This window comes from Monodelphis domestica, chromosome 5, assembly GCF_027887165.1.
Source record: "Monodelphis domestica isolate mMonDom1 chromosome 5, mMonDom1.pri, whole genome shotgun sequence".
NCBI lineage: Eukaryota > Metazoa > Chordata > Mammalia > Didelphimorphia > Didelphidae > Monodelphis > Monodelphis domestica.
The window spans coordinates 48409435-48435401 of record NC_077231.1 but is presented as its reverse complement, the minus strand read 5'-3'; the positions used below and the strand labels follow the sequence as shown (position 1 = coordinate 48435401).

General features: G+C 36.9%; 1 protein-coding gene across 2 annotated transcripts in view; it reads right to left on the bottom strand.

The window, feature by feature from the left end:
* Positions 1-25967, bottom strand: part of LGR5 (leucine rich repeat containing G protein-coupled receptor 5) — a 193039-nt gene that overhangs the window by 109369 nt on the left and 57703 nt on the right. For both annotated transcript variants that reach the window (XM_001370010.4, XM_007503051.3), the window contains exon 2: positions 5199-5270. In XM_001370010.4, coding sequence (XP_001370047.1) covers positions 5199-5270 — 72 coding nt within the window. The remainder of the gene's footprint in view (positions 1-5198; positions 5271-25967) is intronic.

Here is a 25967-nt window from a genome sequence, read left to right as displayed (position 1 = left end):
GTTAAGAGGGTTGCCTAGATCAAAGGCCCAGGATATAAGCAAGGGAGCAAGAGGCCAACACAGTCCAGTCTTGACTGATTGGTAATATCCAGTAAAAGCAGTCTTCTTGTTTCTTTCCAGGAGCCTCCAGTGACAAAGATAATGGGTAATGAGGTGCTAATGTGTTTACAAGTGTTTTCCAAATGATCTCTTTATGAATTTTGAGCATTTTTCTTTGAAAGAATTAAAGACAACAAGCAGTCTTATTGGATCAGCAAGACTTGAAAGAGCCAAGATTGGGATGCATTCAAGGGAGTTTAAACCAGGAAATAGAAGAGGAAGAACTGTCTCTCCAGCTTTCACCCTGAGAGGAGTTCCTCCTCAGAAGGAAGAGGGGTTATATCTCTCTTCCCTGCCTCATTAGCAATGATACTTTGGAATTACTCAAGCAGTAGAAGATACTGCTTGCAGAAGGAACAGAGGTGCACATTCCTCATCAATAGAGATAAAGAGAAATAGTCAATTGAGGGAGGAAAGACCGTTAAAAGATGGTCTTCTGGCAACAAAGAAGGGAGTCATCTGTAGAGACTAGTCCTGGCAATCAAGAGTCAATATAGAGAAATAAACCACAGGATCCCAGGAAATGCTGCTGCATCCAGGTTGGAGCTTCTTATGGGACCCTGCAACACTTCATGATTGAGTGTCTTGGCAGTATATGTGCTTCACTACTATTGAACTCCAATTAGGTTAATTCTTCTGATTGATACCATGAATATTTGTGTGAGAATGTACCCTCTAAATTTTGTAGGGAATGAATTTTTTTGCTACTATTTTTATTGCATTTTAGTAAATACTATTCCTGTGAGCTAATTATATTTGCTGTTGTCAATGAATACACTTGTGGGGCTTTTAAGTTATACTTTTAGATGTGGGTACTCCCAAGAAGCTTGACTTAACAGGTACCCTTCCAGGACCTAATCTGTGCATGCAAGTTGAGGAGGTAGCCCAGAGAAAGTGCTACATATCTATCTCAGGAAAAATAACTCCTAACCTTTTCATGTTTTGGACTTCTTTGGAAGTCTGGGTAAGCCTGTGGACTCCTTTTCAGAATGTTTTAAATGCATAAAACAAAATATATAGAATTCAAAGGAAGTCAATTATGTTGAAATACAAGTATTAAAATAAAAAGTTATACTGTGTCTGAATCCCAAAGAGATCAGAAATAGGATAAAAGGATCTACTTGCACAAAAATATTTTTAACAGCTCTTTTCATAGTGACAAAGATTTGGAAACTGAGGGCGTGTCCATCAACAGCAGAATGTCTGAAAAAGCTGTGAAATATGGTTGTAATGGAAAATTATTGCACCATAAGAAATTATGAACAGAACGAATTCAGAAAAACCTGGAAAGACTTATATGAAATGCTTTAAAGTGAAGTGAACAGAATCAGAACAGTGTATAGAGTAACAGGAATATTTTATGATGATTGCCTGCAAAGAACTAAATTATTATCAGCAAAACAAGGTTCTAAGATGACCCCAAAAGCCTCATGCTTTCAAAAAATGCTATCCACAGCAAAAGAAAGAACTATTAGGATCTGACTGTAGATCAAAGCATTCCATCCTCCACTTTATTTCCTTCATGAGGTTTTTTTAAAATCATATTTGTAATAGGTGTCTTCAGTCACAATATAGGGAACATGGAAATATCCATGGCATGAGAGTATTAGTATAATGTATATCAAATTATTTACTACCTTGAGGAGGAAAAAGGGAGGGAAGGAGAGAATTTGAATCCCCAAAATGTCAGAAAACAACTGTCAAAAATTAATTTTTTAAATTACATGTAGGTTTCTACATGTAATTAAAAAAATTAATTAAAAATAGTTCATGGACTCCTATAGAATACTCCTGCTGTCTAGGAGGTTTATAACCTATATTGATTAAATATGATTATTGCATTTATCTGCAGAGGAAGAACAAAATAGCTATTTAATGGGTTTCTTTAATGTGTAGATTATTTAAAGATACTAAAAGGACAAACAGGATATGTTACTAGAATTTGTGGGCAATGTTGTATATTTAGTTTCATTGGCTGCTTTCTTTACCAAGGTTTTGGTATAGAAAATGGCACCAGCTTTTCAACAGTGCCCATGAAATATTAAAACAATTGGAGAAAGACTGGAGAAATTGGCTAGATCCTCTGAAGAGGATTTCTAGGAAGACAGTCACAGGAATTGAAGGTATAAAGTAGGGAGGGATTATACCCTGCACCATTAGAGACAATGTCTATCTACATAGTTTCTCAGAATTATTCACACATAGGCACATATATGCATATACACATTATACACAATATGCATATATATATATATATTCTTACACTTGACTTTGTTAATGACCATTTGTTACTTTAAACAAATACTATTTCTTCATTAAATTTATCTATATGTCAAATTATTTACTGAGGCTATATCCCCGCTTTGAAACATATGATGTGTGAAATTTTAATGTCTAAAGATTCAAATAAATAAAAATTTCTAGTAGACATTAATTACCACAATGAAGAAAAACATGATATTGTCATTTTCCAACCCAAACTATGCTGTTGTATAACATGCACCATTCTGGCTTCAATTTACCCAACTCTGTAGCCTCTACGCTACTCTCTGTGGCTTGGGAATTGAGGTCAGAAAGGCAGAAGAAGGAGGGAGATTGGAGTGGGAGGAATGAGATGAAAGAATAAGGAAGAGAATGACTCAGACTGAAGTTAGCTTGTTGAGTTTAGAAATGCTAAGACATGACTTTTGATAATAAAAAGTTGGATTGAAAATCTGCTTTGGACTAGTGTAGAGACAGAGTAGAAAAATACAGGTTTATAGAAATAAACAAATATTTAGAATTGAGGATTAAATTACAAATAAGTGAGTTCTAGAATTAAAAAATTTAGAGCTAGAAGGAATCTTAGAGATCATCTATTCTCCTGCCCACCTCATTTTACAGGCAAGGAAATTGAGGAGACGTTAAAGAAATTACCTATGGCTATAAACATAATAAGTAGTAACAGCTCTTTTGTACCTTCTTCCTTTTCTCTCTTTCCCCATCCAATACACAAACATCCCCATCCCCACTACCAGCCCCCACAGTCATCAACAATATTTAGCCTTGGGAACAAGAGTAAACCAAGTATGGATGATCATTTTGCCAGGTTCAACAAATCCTATTTCTTTGTGTCACAAATGAAGGATGAATTCAAAGAGCCCCCAGTTGTTATTAGGTTTAGAATGGAAGTAAAAATGAAGAATTGTTTCCTCTTTTGACTTCCTAAAGGCTAGTCTGAAGTACCATGTCCGACAAACATCACATGCAGTCAAATGATAACAAATATTTGTGCACACAAGTACAAAAATAGTATCACCCATAAAAAGTGTAATTAAAATATTTTTAATTTTTTATTATTATTTGAATATTCTTCAATTATTTTTACTGGAAATTCCATGTTGGGTAGAGATAGAAACCATTTCATGAACACAAGTGAATACATTTGTGAGTGAACTGGGTGGCTAAATCAAGATCTCTTTATGTTTGACTTGACCAGAAAAGTTCCACTAGAGGTGAATGTGTCACTGCTGGAGCAGTGGCCCTAAACATAAAGGGAAAAGATACTTCTCCATCACAGGGTGAGTGCAAGGAAATAGGATGATAAAATGTGTACTTCACATGTTTATAGAGACTATATCTCTGGAGAAAAGCATCTGTGCATTCTTTAAAGCATTTCATTGCAATGAGGAAAGAAGACAAATATTGATCATTGAAACCTACCAGCAAACTTAAAACAATTCAGGTAATAGAATCCACTTCAGTTATCATGAAAACTTATATCCAAGTTGTTAACAAGTAGCAGCTTCTCTCTACCTTTTCCTGCTCAGCTCACTCTCTGGGAGAGGTGCTAAGGGGCAGTGAAATAGCTAAAAAATCAGGCAAGGAGTCACAGAGAGTGGAGGAAAAACCAGACACCTGGAAAATTCAGAGTGGAGATTCATCTTAAGACTAATCAAGAGTTTGGTTATAGAATCTAGGACAGTAAGAAAACCTCTCATAATAACATAACTTCTTCAACTGATGTAAAGAGTCCAGAGAGGTTGATGAAAACATATGGCCATCCAAAGATAAAAAGGAGAGACAACGCCAGTAAGCTGAAATTTGAGTCTGTTGTCCTTGTAAAGAAATTATAAGTATAATATAATTTTGTTTTGATCTTAGATTTGTTTCCACCTCCAGTAGGGAATTTTGTGGTCAACTAGCAACTTAAACTATTCTCCAAACTGGGTCCTGTTTTTTTTGTTTTTTGGGGGGGTTTATAAAGAAATCTTTTTCAAAAGAGGTCAGTGCCTGAACATTTCCTTTAATCAATAGTCAAAGGATTTAGACAACTGGTGGCACCGATCTCTCCTCTTGAAGACTGCAGGATATCACTTCCTTAATCTTCATCCCACTAAAGGGCAAGAGTTTCAGATGGATCTTCTTAAACTAAAATTTTTGGTGCACACACTTCCTTTCATCTTCTGGCAAGTGATTACTGTCTTAATCAAAATTCCTTTGTGTATCGTTAACTAATTTTTGCTGTCTACATTTTTTTACAGTGAGTTTGTAATAGCTCAGTTCTAAGTTCTTTGTGGGATTTCATGTTTTACTAGTTAGCCTTGAGGGAAGCTAAATTTAAAAGTAGGGAAACAGTAATTAAAAGTGATTAGGACAAGAAGGCTCGGTGCTATGAAATGTGGGCTCAATTGTCCTTGACACAACCAGAATGAGGCCACAGGTTTTTGGTTTTGATTATGGTCTTACTTGCTATTTTAATAAACATGAACCAGTATTCAAACTTTTAATATCCTGCTGCTTAACTATTTCCAAAAAGTCATCCAGCTCTTTTAAAAAGCCCTTGTTTTAAAATTTTAATTTGCTTGGCTCAGCCTTACCTTAGAAAGTTGTAGCCTCACCGTTACTCTTTTTTTAAATATATATATAAGTTCATTTCCAGAATCACAAGGAATCTGTTTTTTTTAAAACCTTTGTAAGTGTTTCCTCATGTGCCAAAAGCTTCGGGTGCTGACAGCTTTCTTACACTGTTTTATCTGGTTCCCACAGTAAGTATGAGAGACAAATACAGGAATGTGTCCAGTGCTGACTATACCCATCAAGAATACAATGATACTTACAATTCTTCTAGGAAGCGGAGATTGTGCAGGGGGTTTGGGGGCAGCTTAGTGATGTTGTTCATACTGAGATCACTGTAGGAAAAAACAGACAGAGTGTTAATACAACATATGCTGCAGCGGCAGTATCCAGCTGTTCATTCCCCACATTTTCAAGGAATACATTGGGAAGAATCAGAGCCTTTGCCCAGACTAAGGAAAGCCTCTTTTGCATCTTAAAAACAATCCTGATTTCTCAAATGAAACAAACGATCAGCATCTGGCACAAAGTATAGTGCACACAACTAAGATTTAAAATCATTTAGAATGACGAGAGGAAAGGTTGTCTTTTGTTTTTCTCGTAGGCTCAAAGATGAATGTGTAAGACGGTGAATGAAGCCGAACTCAACTACTGGAGAAATACATTTTTCTGTGGTGATCACATTTTGGGGAAGATGAAAAATGCCTTTGTTGAGCATCTGTAAAAAGCCTATTAACTTTAAGCACCTTGTAAAGACAAATATTTTGATTCAAAGAAACTCAATTATAAAAAACAACAACGTTCCTCCCTTCCAGCATGCTCCTTTTGCAGGTTCTCAGATTGCATTAAATAAGTGAAATGAACCATAAAACAAGGGTGTAATGCGATCCTGCTATGCAGCACACTTCCTGCTGGGGTTCTACAGTAGTTCCTGGCTCAGGAAACAACTAGCCTCTCTGGGCAGAACTCAATCAATTCTTGTTTTAGGCTAAATTCCAAATAATTGGGCTTAATCTAATTTTTACTTTTATATTTCTTTACTGCATTTCACATCTTTCTGCAAAATCACCCAGATTTGCATCTCTTAGGCTGGAAACTCAAAGACCCACAGCTGAATCCAGCCCCAGCTAAAAAGACCCAGCTCAGATTTGGTAGCTCTTTTTTTTTTGGGGGGGGGGAGTCAATGCAAATTCAAAAAATGAATTAAATGATGGTATTGTGTTACTCCCAGGCCAGGTTAAGGGAGCTGAAGTTTTGTAGATAATTGAGGAAGAGAACTAATTTACTTTTTTGTAGGCTATTTTAATTCCAATATTCACTTGAATAAACATGCACATCACTTGTAACCCATTAACTCCCAGCTAGGGATTCTAAAATTTTTATTTACTGCTTAAAATGGATGAACTGAGGTGAAAAGTGGGCAAAACCAGGGAAGCAATTTAGACACTAGCAACAATACTGTAAGAAAAGAAAAATAGAAGAACTCTGATCAATTCAATGATCTGTCATGATTCCAGAGTCCTGATGATGAAGCATATTGTCTAACTAACACCTCTTTTTTTTTAATCCTTACCTTCTGTCTTAGAATGAACACTAAGTATTGGTATATGGCAGAAGGACAGCAAGGGCTGGGTATTCAGGGTTAAATGACTTGCCCACAGTCACAGAGCTTGGAAGTCTGCGGACAGATTTAAGCCACCTAGCTGCCTCCTTCCATCTCTTGATAGAGAGATGATGGAGTCAAGATGCAGAATGAGACATACATTTTAAGAAAAAGCTGATGTGCAAAATCATTTTGCTTGATTATATTTAATCATTACACTGGTGTTTTTCTTTTCTTTCCATGGAAGAAAGAAAGAAATGCTTGTCAACTGAAAAAAAATTGGATAAAAAACCAAATGTCAATCAAAGTCAAACAAGCAACAAGCAATTGTGAAAAAGAAGCAATCTTGTGTAGGACACATTTGACTCGCTCAAAAAATAATAGAATTGTAATTACTTTTCCATTAATTTTGCAGATGGTAAAAATTGAGGATCAGAGAAGTTCAATGACTTATCTAACCTCAGGTCACTGGAAGCCCTGAGTCTAGAACCTGGACTTTCTTTATCTCACAAAATTATACTACTTAGGAAATGCCAAGATACATTCTAGTTACTTAACCATTAATCCCTAGTTTGCCCACTTGTTTCCTTTCATGGATTCAGAATGAAATTTTTCTCTTACCTCTATGGGTAAATAATCAAATATTCTGAATTATTTTAAGAACTGTGGATTATGCCTATTATTTTAGTTACTGTTCTTTCTTAGTTGTTTTAGAAATTCTGTTAATGATTAAACATCAGAGAAAAGACAGTAATTGTCTTTTTTTAAAGTATTGTTCCCTCTTTTTCTCCATGTAGCAAGAGAAGAGAGAGAATATCATTATTTAGATATCTTTACATTAGAGTCTCTGTTCTTCCTTTCCCCCTCCATCAAAGAGGAGTGGTTTTTTCACTCATGTTTTAGAAAACAATGCCCCGCCATCCCGAAAGATATCAGCAATTGCTAAGTGTTGCTTGAAATTTGCCTATGTAGCAAGATGGTAGTATCTCTTAATATTTGAAAGGTTCCAAGAAGTTGGCTAGTTAATGTAATAACAATGGGGGTAAAGAATCAGATGAGTTATTGGAGAAACTGAGGATCTAGACAGGGTAATGGGAAAGTGACAACAAGACTAGTGAGGTAAGACACTGGGAAGAAGTTGTGGGACAATAAGGAAGGAGAAGCACATAGAAAAAGAAGAGTTTCGGGGGATAGTGAGGAGTGGGCATCAGGTTGAGGCTTCACTTTCCTTCCTTCCTCCCTTCCTCCCTTCCTTCCTTGCTTCCTTCCCTTTCCTTCTTCCTTCTTGCTTCCTCCCACTTGCTTCCCAACTTCCTTCTGTTTTCATTACATCCCAGTGCTTGCTTTCATTTTGCTTCAAAGTTTCCAAGGAAATGGATTTTGGTTCAGGGGCTCTTGAGGTAATATGTGTAGGAGAGAGAAAGTAATAGTAGCTGAAGGAATAAAATTAATTCCCCAAAGTTCTCCTTGTACCTGTGATGCTGTGGTGCATTAACCCTTTTCCACATCTCACTCTAATGTTGAGCTTTTTACCTTTTTCTATGATTTCTTATTTTCTAAATTCTGGAAGAGAACTAAAATTAATCAATCAGGGTCCAGTAGAGACCAAATAGCTGAAAAAGGTTTTGTAAATAAGAAATTTTGGCAGAACGTTGGCTTTATTTTGTTGCAGCTAGATGGTACATTAGACAGAGCATTGGGTTTGAAGTCAGGAAGATTCATCTTAATGAATTCAAATTTGACCTCAGACATTTACTAGATGTGTGACCCTTGGCAAGTCACTTAACCCTGTTTGCCTCAATTCCTCACCTGTAAAATGACCTGGAGAAGGAAATGGCAAACCACTCTAGTACATTTGCCTCAAAAACCCCAAATGGAGTCAAGAAAAATTGGACGGGACTAAAATGACCCAACAACAATAAAAACAAAAAGTTTCATTATCCTGTTGCATGGAAGCAATGGGTCTTGGGTTGAACCTCCTTGATTATGACTTTCTCTTAACCAAAATATTTTCTTGAGTCAATCAGATTTCTCATTGAGCTATAATAATTTATTTGGTCACATGTTATGAAATTGTTATGATGGCACTCAAAGACAGTGCATTTAGTGGGAAGGGGGCTGGGCTTGGAATCAGGAAGATTGGGGCCAAATACCCTCTCATGTACTTAGTAGCTATGTTATCTTGGGGAAGTCACTTAACTTCTCTGGGGTTATTCCATAAAATGAAGGGACAGGACTCCTCAGCCTTGACTGTCCCTCTTAGCAACAAATCTGTGATTATAGTTTGGCTCAAATATAACTTATCAGTTATAATTTTCTAAAACCATGGCCTCTCTCTTTCCCCCTCCCCATACCTTCTGCAACTTGGTCTTTAGGGAAACTATTCAACTCTTCTTCCTTTTCCTTTTAGAGTCAGAATCTTTATTTTTAGAGTTAGAGTTAGTTTAGAGTTTAGAATCACCTTCTCCATGAAGCATTCCCTGATCCACCCAGGTGAAAATGATCTCTTCAAAGTCTTCAGAGCATTTTATTGGGGCATTTCCTTTGTACTTCCAGAACTTGGCAAAAATGCCCAAGTACTTAGCACAGTGCCCTGGCACAGAATAGGCAGTTTATAAATGCTAGTTGACTTAATGACTCGTCCTTATTTCGTACAAGACAACTCACCGTTGAGACAGTAGTGCTATAGAACAGAGACATTAAACCATATATGCAGTCTGCCAAGCTCCTGAGGGTGGCCCAAAGCAGATAAAAATATAATTGAGAAATATTTAACAAAATAAATACAATATAATACAGATGATGATAATAATATATTGTTTTCTAAGTCAGTCTGTAGCCTGTGAGGATATTATGCAAGCTTAGAGGCTCCCCAGCCCCCTTTTCTATTAGAATTTGATACCACCAGCATAGAGGATGAAACACTGGATTTAGAATCAAGCCCTAACTTCAGAGTTTAAGACCCAGTTTCAGGGCAAGGTAGGTGCCTCAGTGGATAGAGAATCAGAAGCCCTGGGTTCAAAAATGACCTCAGACACTTCCTAGATGTGTGATCCTAGGCAAGTCACTTAACCTCCATTGCTTTGCCTTTACCACTCTTCCACCTTGGAATAAATACACAGTATTGATTCTAAGACAGAGGTTAAGAATTTAAAAATAAAAGACCTAGGTTCAATTCCTGCTTCAAACCCTTACTAGCTCCATGAGAACCTGCATGTCACGAAAACTCAAGATCTCAGTTTTCTCATCTGTAAAAAAGAGATCATAATGGCTACAATGTTTACTTCATGGACTTATGATGATGATAAATAAAATGAATGCAATTGGAAACCTTAAAGTCTTCTAGTTATTATTATTATTAGTGAACCCATCTTTTGTCTTTTCCTTTTTCCCTATCCACCCCTTCAATGTCTGCATGCTGAGTACTCAGAAGCAGTGTTTGGGTTTCATTTCATCCTTTTATACCCAATGTCTAAAAGTGACTTTCACATAGTAGGGAGTTTTTACAAATATGTGTTGAATGTGTGTCAAGTAGCACACATTTTTGTACTTGTAATCCATTGAAATGCAAAGGAAAAAATTCAAGACTAAGAGAGTGTGTTTTTATGGTCAAAATCTGCTAATCTAGAAGAGTTATTCCCAACCTGAGCGATAAGTGGATAGTGTGGGATGGTCAACTGTGAGGGACTTGAACTCTCACGGTGATGAGCAATGATGGACTTAAATAGAGAGTAGAGTTCTTGTTGAATGAAATCATCATATAGTCCCGCTTCCTCTGGCCCAAACTCTGCCTCAATCTAAGCTGACCCCTTCTTGCTGAGAAGGTCAGTGCGAATAGTGACTTCAATTGGCGAGTCACATCTCCGTCTCAGTGGAGAGGGACAGGATTATTGGAATCGAATTAGGCATGTTAGCAGACATGGTCTGGATGTTGATTTACTCTTCTGAACTATGCTTCTTTGTTTCTAGGAGGAGTTCTGTTGGGGTTGGGGTGTGTGAATTATTGGGAAATGACATCAAAGCAATAAAAAGAGCATCAATAAAAACATTTATTTAATCATAAAAAAGAGCCTTCGGCCAATCCCCAAATTATCTAAAAACAATCACTTCAAATAGGTCTCAAAGGGTTTTATAGACTTTATCTTTCTGGAAATCATTCCACCAGACAGAGACTCTGCACAACAGGTTAGAGACACTTTAATTTTTGAGTCGTTCATTTTTGAAGTGTATTTCCAGGGAGGAGGAGTTCAGAGGGAGCACCGAGAAGCTGCCTGGGGCTCTTCTGGACATTCTCCCAAAATCTTATTTCCAGCTCCTTTTCTCACCTGGTGTTTTCAACCTCAAGGCCATTTAACTTGAATTCCCTTCCTCTAACATGGAACCATTTCACATTGCTGCAGATACCTCTCTTGTGTGTACAATAGCACCTTGATTTATGTAACCGATTCATTCCCACGACCCTTTGAGTGAGTTGCAAAGCATTCATAATGGTGAATTCCATTACTTAATGAATATTGCTCATATGAACAGAACTAGGCTCTTGACTTTTCTTAGGCTTCTCAGAACTATCAGTATCGGTAGTCTTGTACTTTTGGACCATTATTAATAACTAAATTGAGTCAATTCAACAGAGAAGCATTGCTCTGATGCAGACATCATTTGTTACAAGGGAAAACTCATTGTTTTGGCCCAAAACAATGTCATGACTCACACTAATGCTTCTCAGAGTGACAATGAGTGTGATCTGGCCAACTGATAAATGGAGTGGATTTAGCACATAATTAGACATTTTATTTTGTTTATTTTTCTGCCTTTATTCTTTTAAATTGCCAATCATGTAGACATGAATTCCCATGTATTACGTTTACTTAAAATGAGGTCCCAGTAAGGAAGTATCTGTCTGTTTATTAATGTTTATACCTCCCCTGAAAATCTGGGGGTAAAAAGCCCATGACATAACTATTGAATATTTAAAAGTAGCATTTTTGGCCACTAAATTAATTTTTCCTGAGTCATTACCAAATAGGACACATTGATGTTTCTTTTTGGTGGAAACTTTCAGAAGCAATAGACCAAAATACTCAAAACAACAAAAAGAAAACAATGTGTTACTATTGTTTTGTTCTCATTAACTAAGATAAATGGGGTTAAGTGACTTGCCCAGGGTCACACAGCAAAGCAAGTGTTTGAGACCAGATTTGAATTCAGTGAAGATGAGCCTACCTGACTTGAGGACCAGTACTCTACCCATTGTACCATCCAACTGGCCCACTTAGATTCTTACTCATAGCCTAATTATGCTTATTTTGGACACTCTTCTAACAAACTTGGTTATCTGATTTCCTGGTGCAGAGCAAGTTTGAAGCAGCAAACTAGAAGGAAAAGAGTGTCAGGAGTACCCAGAGATTAGCCAAAAAATTCTCCCATACATCCTCCGGAGAGTATAGTTCAGTAGAAAGTTTTGATATATTTGGAGCTGGAAGACCTGGGTTCAAAATCTGACTCCGAACTTTACTATCTGTGTGACATTGGGCAAATCACTTCAGTTCTCTGGCTCTTCATTTCTTCCAATGTGGAGGGATACATTTGGACCAGGTGATGTATGAGGGCTCTTCTAGGTTCAAATATAGGATCCTAGTATCTACTTAATTCTGATGCCTTATTATGGCATGGAAATGACCAGGAGTTCTTGAACATGATGCCTGAGAATGTTAAGCCTTGATGAGTTTCAACAGAAACTCTATTAGAGTCTGCTGCCTGAAGACCCATCTAGTAAAGAATTCATCACCAGCATATTGTCCATGAATTCTCTGGTCAGGGCAGACATACAAAATAAAATAAATGGAATAAACACACAAAAAGACATCTAAAGCTTTTTGGAAATCAATTACTATTAGACCGTACAATTCTTCATTTGCCATGGGATTTTGATAATGCTTTGTTCACTTATAGGCACATTTAAAAATAGATATTATTAGACACTTCAGATCAGAAGAGCTTATGAATAATAAATTAAATCATTGCATTCATATTGTCCAAATGAAAATAAATTGAGTTTTTATAATGCTTTTGAGACCTTCTCAAGAAAAGTACAGGTATGATGGGGTTTTCACTGGGCGTCCAACAGGCAAAAATTTTAAGAATGTTGAATATTTATAGAATGTTTATATTTTTTCCATTTTATTTAAATGTTGGATATTTATAGAATGAAACTGTATATTTTTCCCCAAGAAGCATTAAGAGCAAACTATTGCCTTTAGTACATATAAAAAGGAAGCACACTGCAAATTTGTTGATTTAATCTTGGCTCCCAGACAAGTTAGAGGAGAGAAGAGGCATGCGTAGAATTAACTTGGTTTATGCCCCTATCGATGATAATATACCTGTCAGCTCCTCACTCATCCTCATTCACCTCAAATGTGCTGGGGACAGACATCCAGGAGATTAAGCTCCAAATGTCTCCATTCTAGGCTCACATACATACCTTCTTTGTAATACCTATATAGTCACATGGAAGTGGAGATGATTCAATCTAATGGAAATCAATAAACATTTATTAAACACCTGCTATGTGCAGGGGAAAGGCAGTGTGACAGTGGGTGGAGGGTGAGTTTCAGAATTTGGAATATCAGGGTTCAAATCCTAGCTCTGACATATACTGGCATTAAGACCATGGGCAAGTTGTGTTGTCCCTTAGTGCCCTAGGCAACTCTCTAAGAGGAGAGGTGAACATCTGCATGCAAAAAGGGCTTTCCAACTGCGGATTCCCTGCTCTAATTAAATGATCTGTGGAAGACAAAAAGAGAACAAAATTTGTTTCTAAGGGAGCATATTTGATTGAATATAATTTGTATAAGAGCCTTATGTAGGAGGAGGTGGTGGTGATATTTATTAAGAGTCTCCTGAGTCGACTACTCTTTGATTCGCTAGGGGAGATGCAAAGTTTTAATGGGAAATGATCCCTGCCCTCATGAAGCTTATAGTCTAACAATAGTAAGAGAGGAATTTTATATTAATAATTGTAACTCAAATGTGTAAATAATATTCATTTTATCATAAACATATTTTATTTCTCTATCTCTTTCTCTCCTTTCCTTTTCTCTTTGTCTTTGTCACTGTCTCACTCCTATTGGTAAAGTGAGGTGGTCTTAGAATCAGGAAGACCTGAGTTCAAATCCAGTCTCAGCTACAAACTGTATATTCATATGCAGATGAGGATGACCTAATTCAGTAAATACTAATTAAGAACTAGGATGGCAGTGTACTGGTGGATGGAGGATCAACCTGGAGAAAGGAAGACTTCATTTCATGTTCTTTTCTGAAACATACTGGCTGGGTGACCTTGGCAAAGTATATTAGTCTCTCAATGCCCCAGGCAACTCATTAAGGTAAAAAAATGCAGAATATTTGCATAGCTACATTTAAGAAGAAAGTTTCCACATGGAAAATTCTCCACACAGGTGAACTTCTCTTTATATTAACATATAACCATGTCTATATCTATATCCATATTTATTTTAGTGTAGAATCTATTGTGTCAGAAAGCATGGATCATGGAATCATGTCATTGCAGAAGTAGAAAGGACAAGTTAGTTTAACACCCTCATTTTACAGATGAGGAAACTGAGGCTCATAGAGGTAAAGAGATTTTTTTCAATGTCATTCAGCTAAGAAGTGGCAGAGCCAGGACTCAAACCTAGAGCTTCTGATTCCAAATTCAGTACTCTTTCCAGAATCCCATGTTGTCTGTTTGCTACTATGTGATACTGAACAAATTTACATGAATCTCTCCTTAGCTTCATCATTTTACCCATGAACTAATTTAATAATATGTGGTCTCCATTTTCCTCCAAAGACTTGAATGGTCCAGTATACATAAAAGTTATTCTGCACTTCTCTGAGATATATATGAATATATAATGATGATGGATGAAATTTATTATTTATTGTTACTTTTATTTTATTTTTATTTTCAGCACATCCAAGTGATTATATGTCACTAGTTAAATTTAATTTTGATTCTCTATAAAATAAAAATGAGGTGAGCACTAAATTGGCTCCAAAACTGTTTCACGTTATCTAAGATTTGAACTTTGATTAAATTCAATTATCATTTATGAAAAGCCTATTGCATGGGGCAGCTAGATAGTACAGTGGATAGAACACACCAGGGCTGGGGTGGGGAGGACTTGGGCTCAAGTCTGGCCTCAGATACTTCCTAGCTGTGTGACTCTGGACAAGTCACTTAACCCTGATTGCCTAGCCTTTACCACTTTTGTCTTAGAATTGAGACCAAGTAAGAAGGTAAGAGTTTAAGGAAAAAAAAAGAAAAGCAATCTTATGAAAACAAGTTTGGGATAGAAATGGAGGGAGGAAATTGATTTTGGTTGTGTCCAGTACTTTTTGCTTGTCTCATGTGAATTTCTTCATAGCAATCAATATTAATCTTTGCTTAAATCTCAGAAGCATTTCTAACATAAGTATTTAACACATGAGTGTTCTCTGAGGGAAATAGTTCTCCTCTGACTCAGTTTAACCAAGACTCCATTAGAGGGTAGAACAACAATTGGGGTGAAGAAAGACATCAGATGCAGAAGGAGCAACGAGCTGAATTAATCAACCAAGAGTCATTTAGTTCTAGAGACTAATCGTGAGGCTTATTGCTTTTCGGAATATCATGTATGACCTTAAAATTAGTATCTGCCTTTTCTCCAAATGTGCTATAGAGCTGCTCATTCACATGCTGATGAATGCCTTGGAAAGCAATAAGTCACCAGCTTACGTTACAAAAACAACTGAAGGTAGTAATCATTTATGATGGTTGGTTAATATGTTACAAGGCTTGAGAAAATGGAAAAACCAGGGCAAGACATTTTTTAATTCGAGCCTAATGACTGACACATTAAAATCTTATTCTTTATAAGCTTTTAGGAATCCAAATTAGGAAACCAAACACTAACTACCCCATCTTCAACACACATGAACCAAGTCTGCACAAAGCTTTATATGAGGGGGCAGTTCAGCGGATTGAGAGCCAGGTCTAGAGATGGGAGCTCTTGGTTCAAATCTGGCCTCAGATCCTTTCTAGTTGTGTGACCCTGGGCTAGTCACTCAGTCCCCATTGCCCAGCCCTTATTAGTCTTCAGCCTTGGAAACAATACACAGTAATGAGTCTAAGATGGAAGGTAAGGATTTTGAAGAAAAAAATTAAATTAATGAAGTTTATTTTTTAATTAACTGAATTAAGTTGGGTCAAAATACTTACAGATGAAATTGGAAATAATAAATAGGTACAAAATGAGGCAGATTTACCATTGTTTCTAGAATAATTTTCTATGTCAATGATAGTAGAAGCACCACTTTTGGACATTAGGAGGTTGGTACCCAGTGTGCTGTGATGGGAAATGGGACTGGCCTTCAGAAGAAGTTAGGAGGAATGATTGGTTGGGATCAAATACACACAGAGGAATACATATTTAAAGGCCCTCAGAAATGGATTTTTAATGTATCTTGAAGACAAATAATTCCAGAAGAATGGAAAACACCACACCTTACTATTCCCTCCCTGCCCCCTGAAAATGAGCAAAAAAGACATCAGCACCTACTGAACCAATATACCTACTTCTTCATTCTTATAAAGTCTTTATGAAAAAAAAGTCTAATGTTATTTTAAAAAAGCACTTGAGTTGGAGTAAGAACTGGGTTTGAATTTGGTGTCTATTGGCTCTTCTACTTATTAACCAAAATGTGATAATGAATGTAATGAACTTTGCAAATATTGAGGCACTAAAGATTTTTGGCTATTTTAATTATGAGACAGTATGGAGTGGTTAGAGGGCCTGCGTTGGTGTTTGCATTTGGTAGAGGGAGCTCCCGTACTGGAACTTACCCATCTCAATGGATTTCCTGGTTTAGACTGGCAACAATTGAAATAATAGTTATCATCGACATCATGGTCACCTTGTGATCTCTGGTACAATACATCACATCTTTCAGAATTCATTTCCTCATTTATAAAACAAGGGAGTTGTACCATATGATATCTGTGGTTGTTTCCAGTTCCTGATCTCATGATCATTAAAGGCTGAAACTTTCTGTAGCTGCGAATCCCTAGGAATCAATGATGCAAAGAAGTACTCATTTACTGTAAGATGGAATGTTAGCAGCTTTGTAATCCATACATGTATTCAAGAAATATTTATCTGCCTTTTCTAAGTGTAAGGTTCAGTCCTGGGTGATGTCAGAGATATAAAGACAATTGATACAGATCATATTCTAAAGGAACTTGCAATGAAATCAAATTCTGATAATTAGTTTCAGGTAAGAAATTTCATACACATCTATATTTTTATGTCATACACATTTGTATTTATACACATTTAAATTTTATACATCAAATCTTTTATCTTAAAAAAAATAAACTATCTTTACATTATGTCTATAGACAGGAAGACCTGTGTTCAAATCCAGCCTCAGACCCTAGCTACATGACTCTGGGCAAGGCAAGCTGACCTCTATTTGCCTCAGTTTACTCAACTGCAAATGGGGATAAAAATAGTACTTACCTCCTAGGGTTGTTGTGAGGATCAAATGAAATATTTGTAAAGTGTTTGGCACGTAGTAGGCATTTAATAAATAAGTGCTTGTTTCCTTCCCTTTTCTATATTACTAATAACAACTGTTTACATTTGTTCATTACTTCATAGTTCAAAAAATGTTTCCTTCCTAACATCCCTATGAAGCAGGCTAGGAATAAACAGAGTCCAAGCTATGGTAGGGTTTCTTTTCTTTCTGTTAATTCTGATACTGATGATCTTTAAAAAATGACTAGAGCTTCCCATCTTACACCAATACACAATAGAACACTTCCCTATTACAAATAAGTACTGCAGAGTCAGGCAAAATAACTCAAAACACAGACCATGTCTGAAAATGTTAGCTTTGTTTGGCCTCTATGTTGTTATTTTTGATGTTGTCCAGTCATTCTGCTCATGTCCAACTCTCCATGACTTCAGTTGGGGTTTTCTTAGCAAAGATACTGGGGTGGTTTGTCATTTCCTTCTCCAGCTAATTTTACAGTTGGGGCAACTGAGGCAAACAGGATTAAGTGATGGCTGAGGTTGGATTTGAACTCAGGGAAGTTCATAGGATTATTGCATTGGAGCTAGGAGAGACCTTAAAGGTTATTTAGTCCAAACAACTTATTTTACAGATGTGGAAATCAAGAGATATAGAAATGTTAAATGACTTGGTTAGGGTCACACATCCATTAAGTATCTGAGTTAGGATATGAAACTATTTCAGTACTCTTTCTGAAAGTCTGAAGATGAATGAATGAAGGTGAGTTTCAGGAAATTTCCCTGGCAAAAGCAAAGGAGATTGTCCTCTAATAGAAAATAGACTTGTTCTACTTATAAGAAATGCAAAAAAGCTCCTGCTTTTAAGTTATTGGCAAGAGATGAAAGGATCCCTCCACCCCCCCCAATCCCATGTTTCCTTCCTTCTCCCAGTTCAAGCATTATATAATCCCCCCTTACCAGGAGGTCTGCTTGTGCAGATGGTCAGTGCCTATGTTGTTTTTGATTCCAATCACAGTGATCAAATGTAAAATTGTCCAAGATTAGAATGAATTACTCTGAAGTCGCTACACTTTGTTACCACAGAATATAAGTGAAGTCATATAAACCAAAACAGATCCCCCCAATTTGAAATATCAGCATGTGCTGGAGTTGGGGATGATTCTTGGAATCAGGGTTTAACTCTCTTAGAATTAACCCAGCAGTTGGAGGATTCGTTTAATGGATCAACATTCATTACTTAATTCTTAGAATCTCTAAACTTAAATTCTCCTCCAAATGCCTACTTTGAAAGCATCAAGAAGTGCTTTGAGAGTGAGGGTTTAGCACAGTGCCTACCACATAGCTGGTGCTTAAAAATACTTATCAATTACATTATTCTTTTATGTATTATAATATATTGATTATCATTAATTAATCATTAATATTAAATTGATTAAAAATACTGACTGGTTAAAGCTTTAAATTTAGGGATTGCAAAGTAGATTAGTGACAATGGGGTGCAATGGAAAAAGAGGTGCACTTGCCGTTGGAACTGGTTTCCAAGTCACTTAACCTCTCTGGGTCTCTATTTGCTCATCTGTCAAATGAAGGGGTTGGATGGGATAAACATCTAAGCCAGGAGTCTTAGCCTGGGGTCCTTGAATTTAAAAAATGTTTTGACAAGAATGCACAGAATCAGTTTCTTTTACAATGGTAGACTCTTTGTGTATTTAAAAATATGATTGTGAGAAGTCCATTGGCTTTACCAGACTGCCAAAGGGGTCTATGCCACAAAACAAGAAAAAGCTTAAGAACCCTCCTCCGTGGATCCCAGACCTGAATCCTCTGATACTCTACTTTCTTCTCTCTCTTGTTTGAAAGTGAAGAGTGAAATTTTATCAATTCCTGTGTATATTTAGCATTATTTTTCAGCTGGACACACTAACTGGCTTAAACCAGAACAATCCTTCTCATGTTTTCTCTCTCTTGTGGTCAGGCAGTCTTACAATTTTTATATATTTGGAGACTCCAGTGTTTGCTGGGCTTAGGCTGGTTAGCGGGATCTTCTTGAACCCTACTTACAATTCAGATTAGTCATAGATCAAAACATTAGTGTGGACAGATTAAGGCAAAAGCACTCATGCTTTATTTCCTAATATCATCTGTCTTTGCTTTGAAAAGCACACCAGTGGAATCTTCTGCGTCTGTAAAAGCCAAAGGCAATTTAATCTGCCTTGGCTAACATGAAAGCTTTAAAGTAACTCTATGCTATGAAGTATGTTTTCCTCTTCCTCCAAGTTCAAGCATTATATAATTCACTCTTTCCAGGCCTCTTGGTGCAGATGGTCAGTGGCTACATTGTTTTTGATTCCAAACATGGCGATCAAATGGGAAACCATTAAAGATTACAATGAATTGCTGCATGTTGTCATGTGAAACAGACTCTAAGTGAGATCATATGAACCCAAATGTTAAATGTTGGCAGGTAATCAGCTGCTGTTGGCGTTGGAAAAGGCTTTTGGAACTAATCACTCATGTGCCCACTTTGGACATCCCGAAGCAGGGACACCTTATTTATGGGCATGGTTGGGGAACGAAGTGTTTCATAGTCACCGTTTATTCAGCAAGTCTTTAAAAACCCAATTTTTTTTGATATTTTCACCTATCAGATGGCACTCGATCCAAGGGTATTCCCTATTCCCATCTCTAAACTGAAAATAATTTAATTTTTTGATCACATAATTTTCAACCGCATTTATCACACTGCTCAAAAATAGTCATGCCCAAGGAGGCTTTGGAGGCAACTTTTCCTCTGGGCTAAATGTACCAGATTGCTATCCTTTTCATGAGTTTTTTCTGTCTCCTCCCTCTCCATCAAGCTGCCAGCTAACACTAATTGTTGTTCTCAGTGAGAATAAGGAACAGAGATCACATGAGTAGAGATTTAGAGCTGGAAAGGCCTTTAGATTTTAGTGAATCCAATCCCTTCATTTTTTAGATGGGAAGACAGGTCTGTAGAGGTAAAGTGACTTGTGCCAGGTCACAGAGGCAGCATAGGGACGACATGAACCAGGTCCTCTGCCATCAAATCCAGAGCACCATGCTCCCACTCTGCTTCCTACGGAGCTTGGGAATGACTCAAGTACTTTTTCCATGGCTTTTCCATGGCAATGTTACTGGAACTTCATTATCAATACAATACACATTCTCCCTTGTTCTTTCTTGGTCATAACAAGCTCTTTGAGTCACTGGAACATACTAGAGTGGTAAAGAAGATGCCATATTTAATGCATCCGATTCCCTATGATTGAGGAGAGATTCCCAATGTCATCAGGATAGCCAATAGTTGTGATACAGTAAAACTGACTTATATTGCATTGTTGTCAGGGGAGGAATAGGCTACTTTCTGTATATAATGAGAAAGATATCATCATGGTCGTGAAGGATGTTTTAATCTAAAATACAATCAAATCCAGTGCAGCATTTTATAATACGGTATGAAGAGATCCTATTGTCTTGTATAAAGATTTCAATTCATCACACCTCAAATCCCCTTCCTCCATTCCTACTTCTATATTCTGTAGATAATGTGCTTAATAAGTGACTACAGTATACATGAAGGCAGCGAGAAAGACTTGAGTTCAAATCTGGCTTCAGACATTTACTTCTGTGTGATCTTGGGCAAATCACTTAATCTCTCAGTGTTCCAGGAAACTAAGATTATAAATTTCAGAGCAGTTGCTAAAGTGCATTAGCAGAGTTAATGTTCTCATTGCAGAACAAAGGCCCATCTTTTTGACTCTACCCTCTGCTCAGAAATTTAATTTGAGTCACCTGGTACAGCATCATTCTTTATAGTATAGTGCCTTCTTCCTTCCTTCTGCTGCCAGAGGTCTGGCATGTAGCCTCTGTCTGCCTTCCTTGTTGCCCTTTGACTATTGCTGACATCCTCTCTTCCTCTCCGAACCACATTATACTTTACCTCTATCTTTGAGGTCCTGTTTTCTGATTGCACAGATAATTCTTATCTTGTAACTTGCTAATGAAGAAAAGCTAGAAGATGCCCCTGATGGTTCCTCTCCCAGGTAACTTATAGGTATCTGACTTTGCTTTTAAGTCCCAAAGAGAAACCTTTGTTGTAGGGTTTTATGTCCAGTCAGGAGGGGAGGCGAGTGATGGAGACACTTTGGTGTTTGCCTACAAATCACACCATTTAGATTTTCTACCTATGGAGGACTGATTGCCAGTGTGCTATTATTTGAAGGGCATTATGGTGCATTGTTTGTATTTTTTAAGTTAACTATTTATTCAGAATGACTGATTAACTGAAAGTTATCACAGACCCCACAATAATAATAACTTATGACATAATGCTTTTAGGTTTATAAAGAATTATGCATACTTTATCACACTTGATTTTCACAATAATTCAGATAAGTAGGTAGAGTAAATATTATTACTCACATTTTACAAGTGCAGAGACCAAAAAGCAGAGAGTTAAATGACTTGCTCGCAGTCAATAAATGTCAAAGTCAAGATTTAAACACATATAGACTACCAGTTTTGAAGGAATTAAAACATAACACCAAGAATAACATATATGCCAATTTTTTCCTCAATGACTCAGAATCAAAGGCTCATAGAATCTCAAGAGTTTAAAGAGGTCCAGGTGTGGTAGCAAGCATTAGTAATCACAGCTTAATGGGAACATTAAGGTTGGCAGGTTTCTTGAGTTTAGGATTTGGGGTTGTAATGGGCTATGCCAGATTTGTGTCCACCTTAAGTTCATGGTGGTAAGTTTCCAAAAGCATAGGGGATACCAAATGGCTTAAGAAGGGGCAAACTAATTTAAAGTGGAAATTTTTGTTATTATTGATGTTTGGTCATTCAGTTCTGTCTGACTCTCTGTGACCCTGTGGATACTACTGGGCATGGGATTTTCTTGGCAAAGATACTAGAATGGTTTTCCATTTCCTTTTTCAGCTCATTTTACAGACGAACAAATGCATACAGGGTTAAGTGACTTGCTCATAGTCATACAGCAAGTAAGTGTCTGAGACTAAATTTGAAATCTGGACTTCTTGACTCCAGGTCCAGCACTCTATTCACTTTGAACCCATCTGACTGCCTCTAAGTTGGAAATAGAAGAGGTCAAAACGTCTGTGCCAATCAGTCATGGGAGTAGATCCACGAGGATCCCTTGTACTTCCATTCTAGGTGAAATATAGTCAAGTTGAAAAAAAAAGGGGGGATCATAGCTGTAATAACACAAGTCCAGCATTTACATACTGCCTTAATGTTTGTAAAACACTTTATAAATATTTTCTCATTTTATCTTCACAACAACCCTAGGAAGTAGATTCAGTTTTTACAGATAAAGTAACAGGCAGACAGAGGTTAAGGGACTTGCCCAGATTCATACCGCTAGTAAGTATCTGAGGCTGCATTTGAACTTAGATCTTCTTGGCTCCAGGTCCAATACTCTATCCACTGTGCCTCCTCGCTGCCTCAATCTATTCTAAACTATATCTGAAAAACCCCTCTATAATAAATCCAACAAGAGGCCATCAAGATTCTGTCTTAAGATAACCAGCTATTAGGAATCTACTACCTCTTTGAGAAGCCTATTAGCATATTCCACTTTTGAGTAGCTCTGACTATTAGGAAGTTTTATCTTATCCCCAGTGCAAATTTGCTGCTCCCAACTTCCATCCATAATTACTAGTTCTATACTCTGGGCCCAAGAAAAACAAGTCTAATCCCTCTTCCCATATGACAATCCTTCACGTATTTGAAGACCGTGTTCATATCTCCATTTCCCCTGCCTCCCCATTCATTGACCTCCCCAGTCTTCTCTTCTCCATATCAAACACATCCAGTACCTTCAACTAATCTGCATTTGGCTATTGCATCTCTAGCCTTTTCCCCATGCAACTACAACTATCCAGGGTTCAGGTCTTCATCATTGCTCACTTGGACTACTTCCTGAGCCTTCTAATTGGTCTCCTTATCTCACTTCTCTACTTTCTAATCCATCCTTCGTATTGCTGCTAATGTGATCTCTAAAGCACAGCTCTGACAATGTCATCCCCTTGCCCAATAAATTCTGTTCACTCCCTCTTACCTCAAGGATCAAATACAAATTGATACCATTTAAAGTCCTTCATGAACTGGGCAAATAAATGATATATAAATGTTTATTAAACAGCATGGAATAAAATGGACTCAATATAAAAAAAAAATAAAGTCCATCATGATTTGGCCTCAGTTTACTTTTCCAGTCATGTTATAGTCACATGGTTCCCCTTTATGCATTTTAAGATTTAACCAAATCAGTCTTTTAATGGTTGTTCATTTGTGACATTTCATCTTAAGTCTTAATGCCTTAATACTGGCTTCTCACTATGCCTGGAATTCACTCTTTCCTCTTTTCTATTTTTTATAATTTTTTTTCTCCTTCAACATTCAACTCAAAATCACTTCTTAAATCAGAACTTTCCCAAACCATTCTGTCTAGTGGTTCCACATCAAAACTACTTTGTATGTATTTTATATACATTTATATAAATTCTGCTTTGCATCTGCTGCCCTGACTGGTTTCAACTCCAAGGAACAAGATGTCCCTCCCAGGTGAAGCACATTACTTCTAAACTCACCACCAGGCTGCTAGCTCAAGCCTTGATTGATTCCTCTTCCTTCCACTTCCTTTCCCTTGGAACTGGACCCTCAGTTCACCCCACTTTGCATATGCTGCCCTACCTGGTTTCAACATCACAGAAAAAGATGCTTCCACAACAGCTACTCCCTGGTGTCTCTCCTCTTCTTTCTCCTTTCCTACAGTCTTCTGTGTTGTTTTCCCCAATAGAATGTTATTTCATTGTTCAAAGGGACTATCTTTTTATTTATTTGTTTATTTAATTTCTTGCCCACTGGGTTATACATGTTTTATCACTCAAAACTTATTTCGATATTAGTCATTTTTGTAATCTTTTAAAACCAAAACCCCAAGTTCTATACCCATATAAACAAGTGATGAATCATGTTTTTCTTTTGTGTTTCTCCTCCCACAGTTCTTTTTCTTGATGTGGATAGGATTCTTTTTCATAAGTCACTTGAGATTGTCCTAGATCTTTACATTGCTATTAGCAGCAAAGTCGATTGCATTTAATTGTCCCCCAATGTTTCAGTTATTGTGTACAATGTCTCCCGGTTCTGCTCATTTCACTCTGCATCAGTTCATATAAGAAATCATGCAGCTCATAATTTCTTACAGTACAATAGTATTGCATTGCCATCACAATTTGTTGTGATATTCCCCAATCAGGGACACCCACTCATTTCCCTATTTTTTGGCACCACAAAGAGTGCAGCTATAAATATTTTTTGCACAAATCATTTTTTCTCTTTGGGGTACAAACCTAGTAGTGGTATTCTGACTCAAAGGGCATGCATTCTTTTAAAGCCCCCTGGGTATAATTCCAAATTGCCTTCCAGAATGGTTGGATCAATTCACAACTCCACCAGCTATGCATTAAGGGACTTGTCTTTTTAAAAATTAGAGACAGCATCATTTGGCAAAAATATATATGTATATATAAAATTATGTCTTGCAAATTTCTCTTTATCATTCTTTCTCTGGAGATGGACATATACAAGCCATCCTTCGAACAATATTTCTGTTGCTGTATTTAATGTTTTCTTGGGTCTGCTTATTTTAATCTTCCTGATTTCATGTATGAAACATTCCTCAATTTATAAATTGGTCAAAAGATATGAACAGTTTTGAACGAAGGAACTTGCATTTTTGTTTCTGTATCCCCAGTGCCCCAAAGAGTGTTTGACACATAGTAGGCATTAAATAAATGATTATTACTTGATCAATTGATCCTCTGGTTTAGTGGCTACAAAGTGGCCTATAAAGGGTGGTGACCAATGAGAAGGGGCCTTACCTCCTCCATTTTTATTTTGGGTGTGTCAGAGTAAGTCACTCCAGATGAGTAGGTTGTGGTTTGCATTTTCAAACACATTACATTGTCTTTTCCCTCCAAACCTATTCCTCATCAGACACCATACTACACCCTGAAATCTATTTAATAGAGACATCATCCTCCACTCTTCAACATTCCTTACCTCACATATATAACCTGTTGTCAAAACATGCTATTTCTAACCCTCTTAGAATCTCTTTCATCTATCCCTTTCTCTCTACTCATTCAGTCACCACCCTAGTTTGGGATCTCTTCACTTCTTGTCCAGACTACTGTAATTGGCTTCTAATTAGCTTTCCTGTGTCAGGTCTCTCTCCATTCCAATCCACCCTTCACACATGGTTGTTAAAGTAATTTTCCTAAAATACAGATGTGATCCTGTCTTTACCTTACTCATTCAGGTTTCTTAATGATTGTAGGATTAAATATTATTTAATTTTTTTCAGTCTTACCACGTTTATTTTTTCCATATTACCTGTCAATTAATTATATTATAATTTTTAATATTCACTTCCTGACATTTTGTAATCCATGTTTTTTCACTCCTTCCCACCTCTCCCCCTTTCCTCAAGAAGGCAGATAGTTGTTCATATATTATCATATAATACATAATTCCCTATTTGTCATGTTGTGAAATAAGACATATTTTGCTTACACTAGAGAAAAATTCATGGAGGAAATAAAGTGAAGAATTATATGTTTCAATTTGCATTCTGACTGCTTCTTCTATGACGGTGAACACACTTTTGTGGCATGAGTTTCTTGTAGTTGTCCTGGATCATTGCCTTGTTGATAATAGTTAAGTCCTTCATGGGTAATCATCATGCATTATTGTTGTTGTTGTGCACAACATTTTCTTGGTTCTCTTTGTTTCACTTTGTC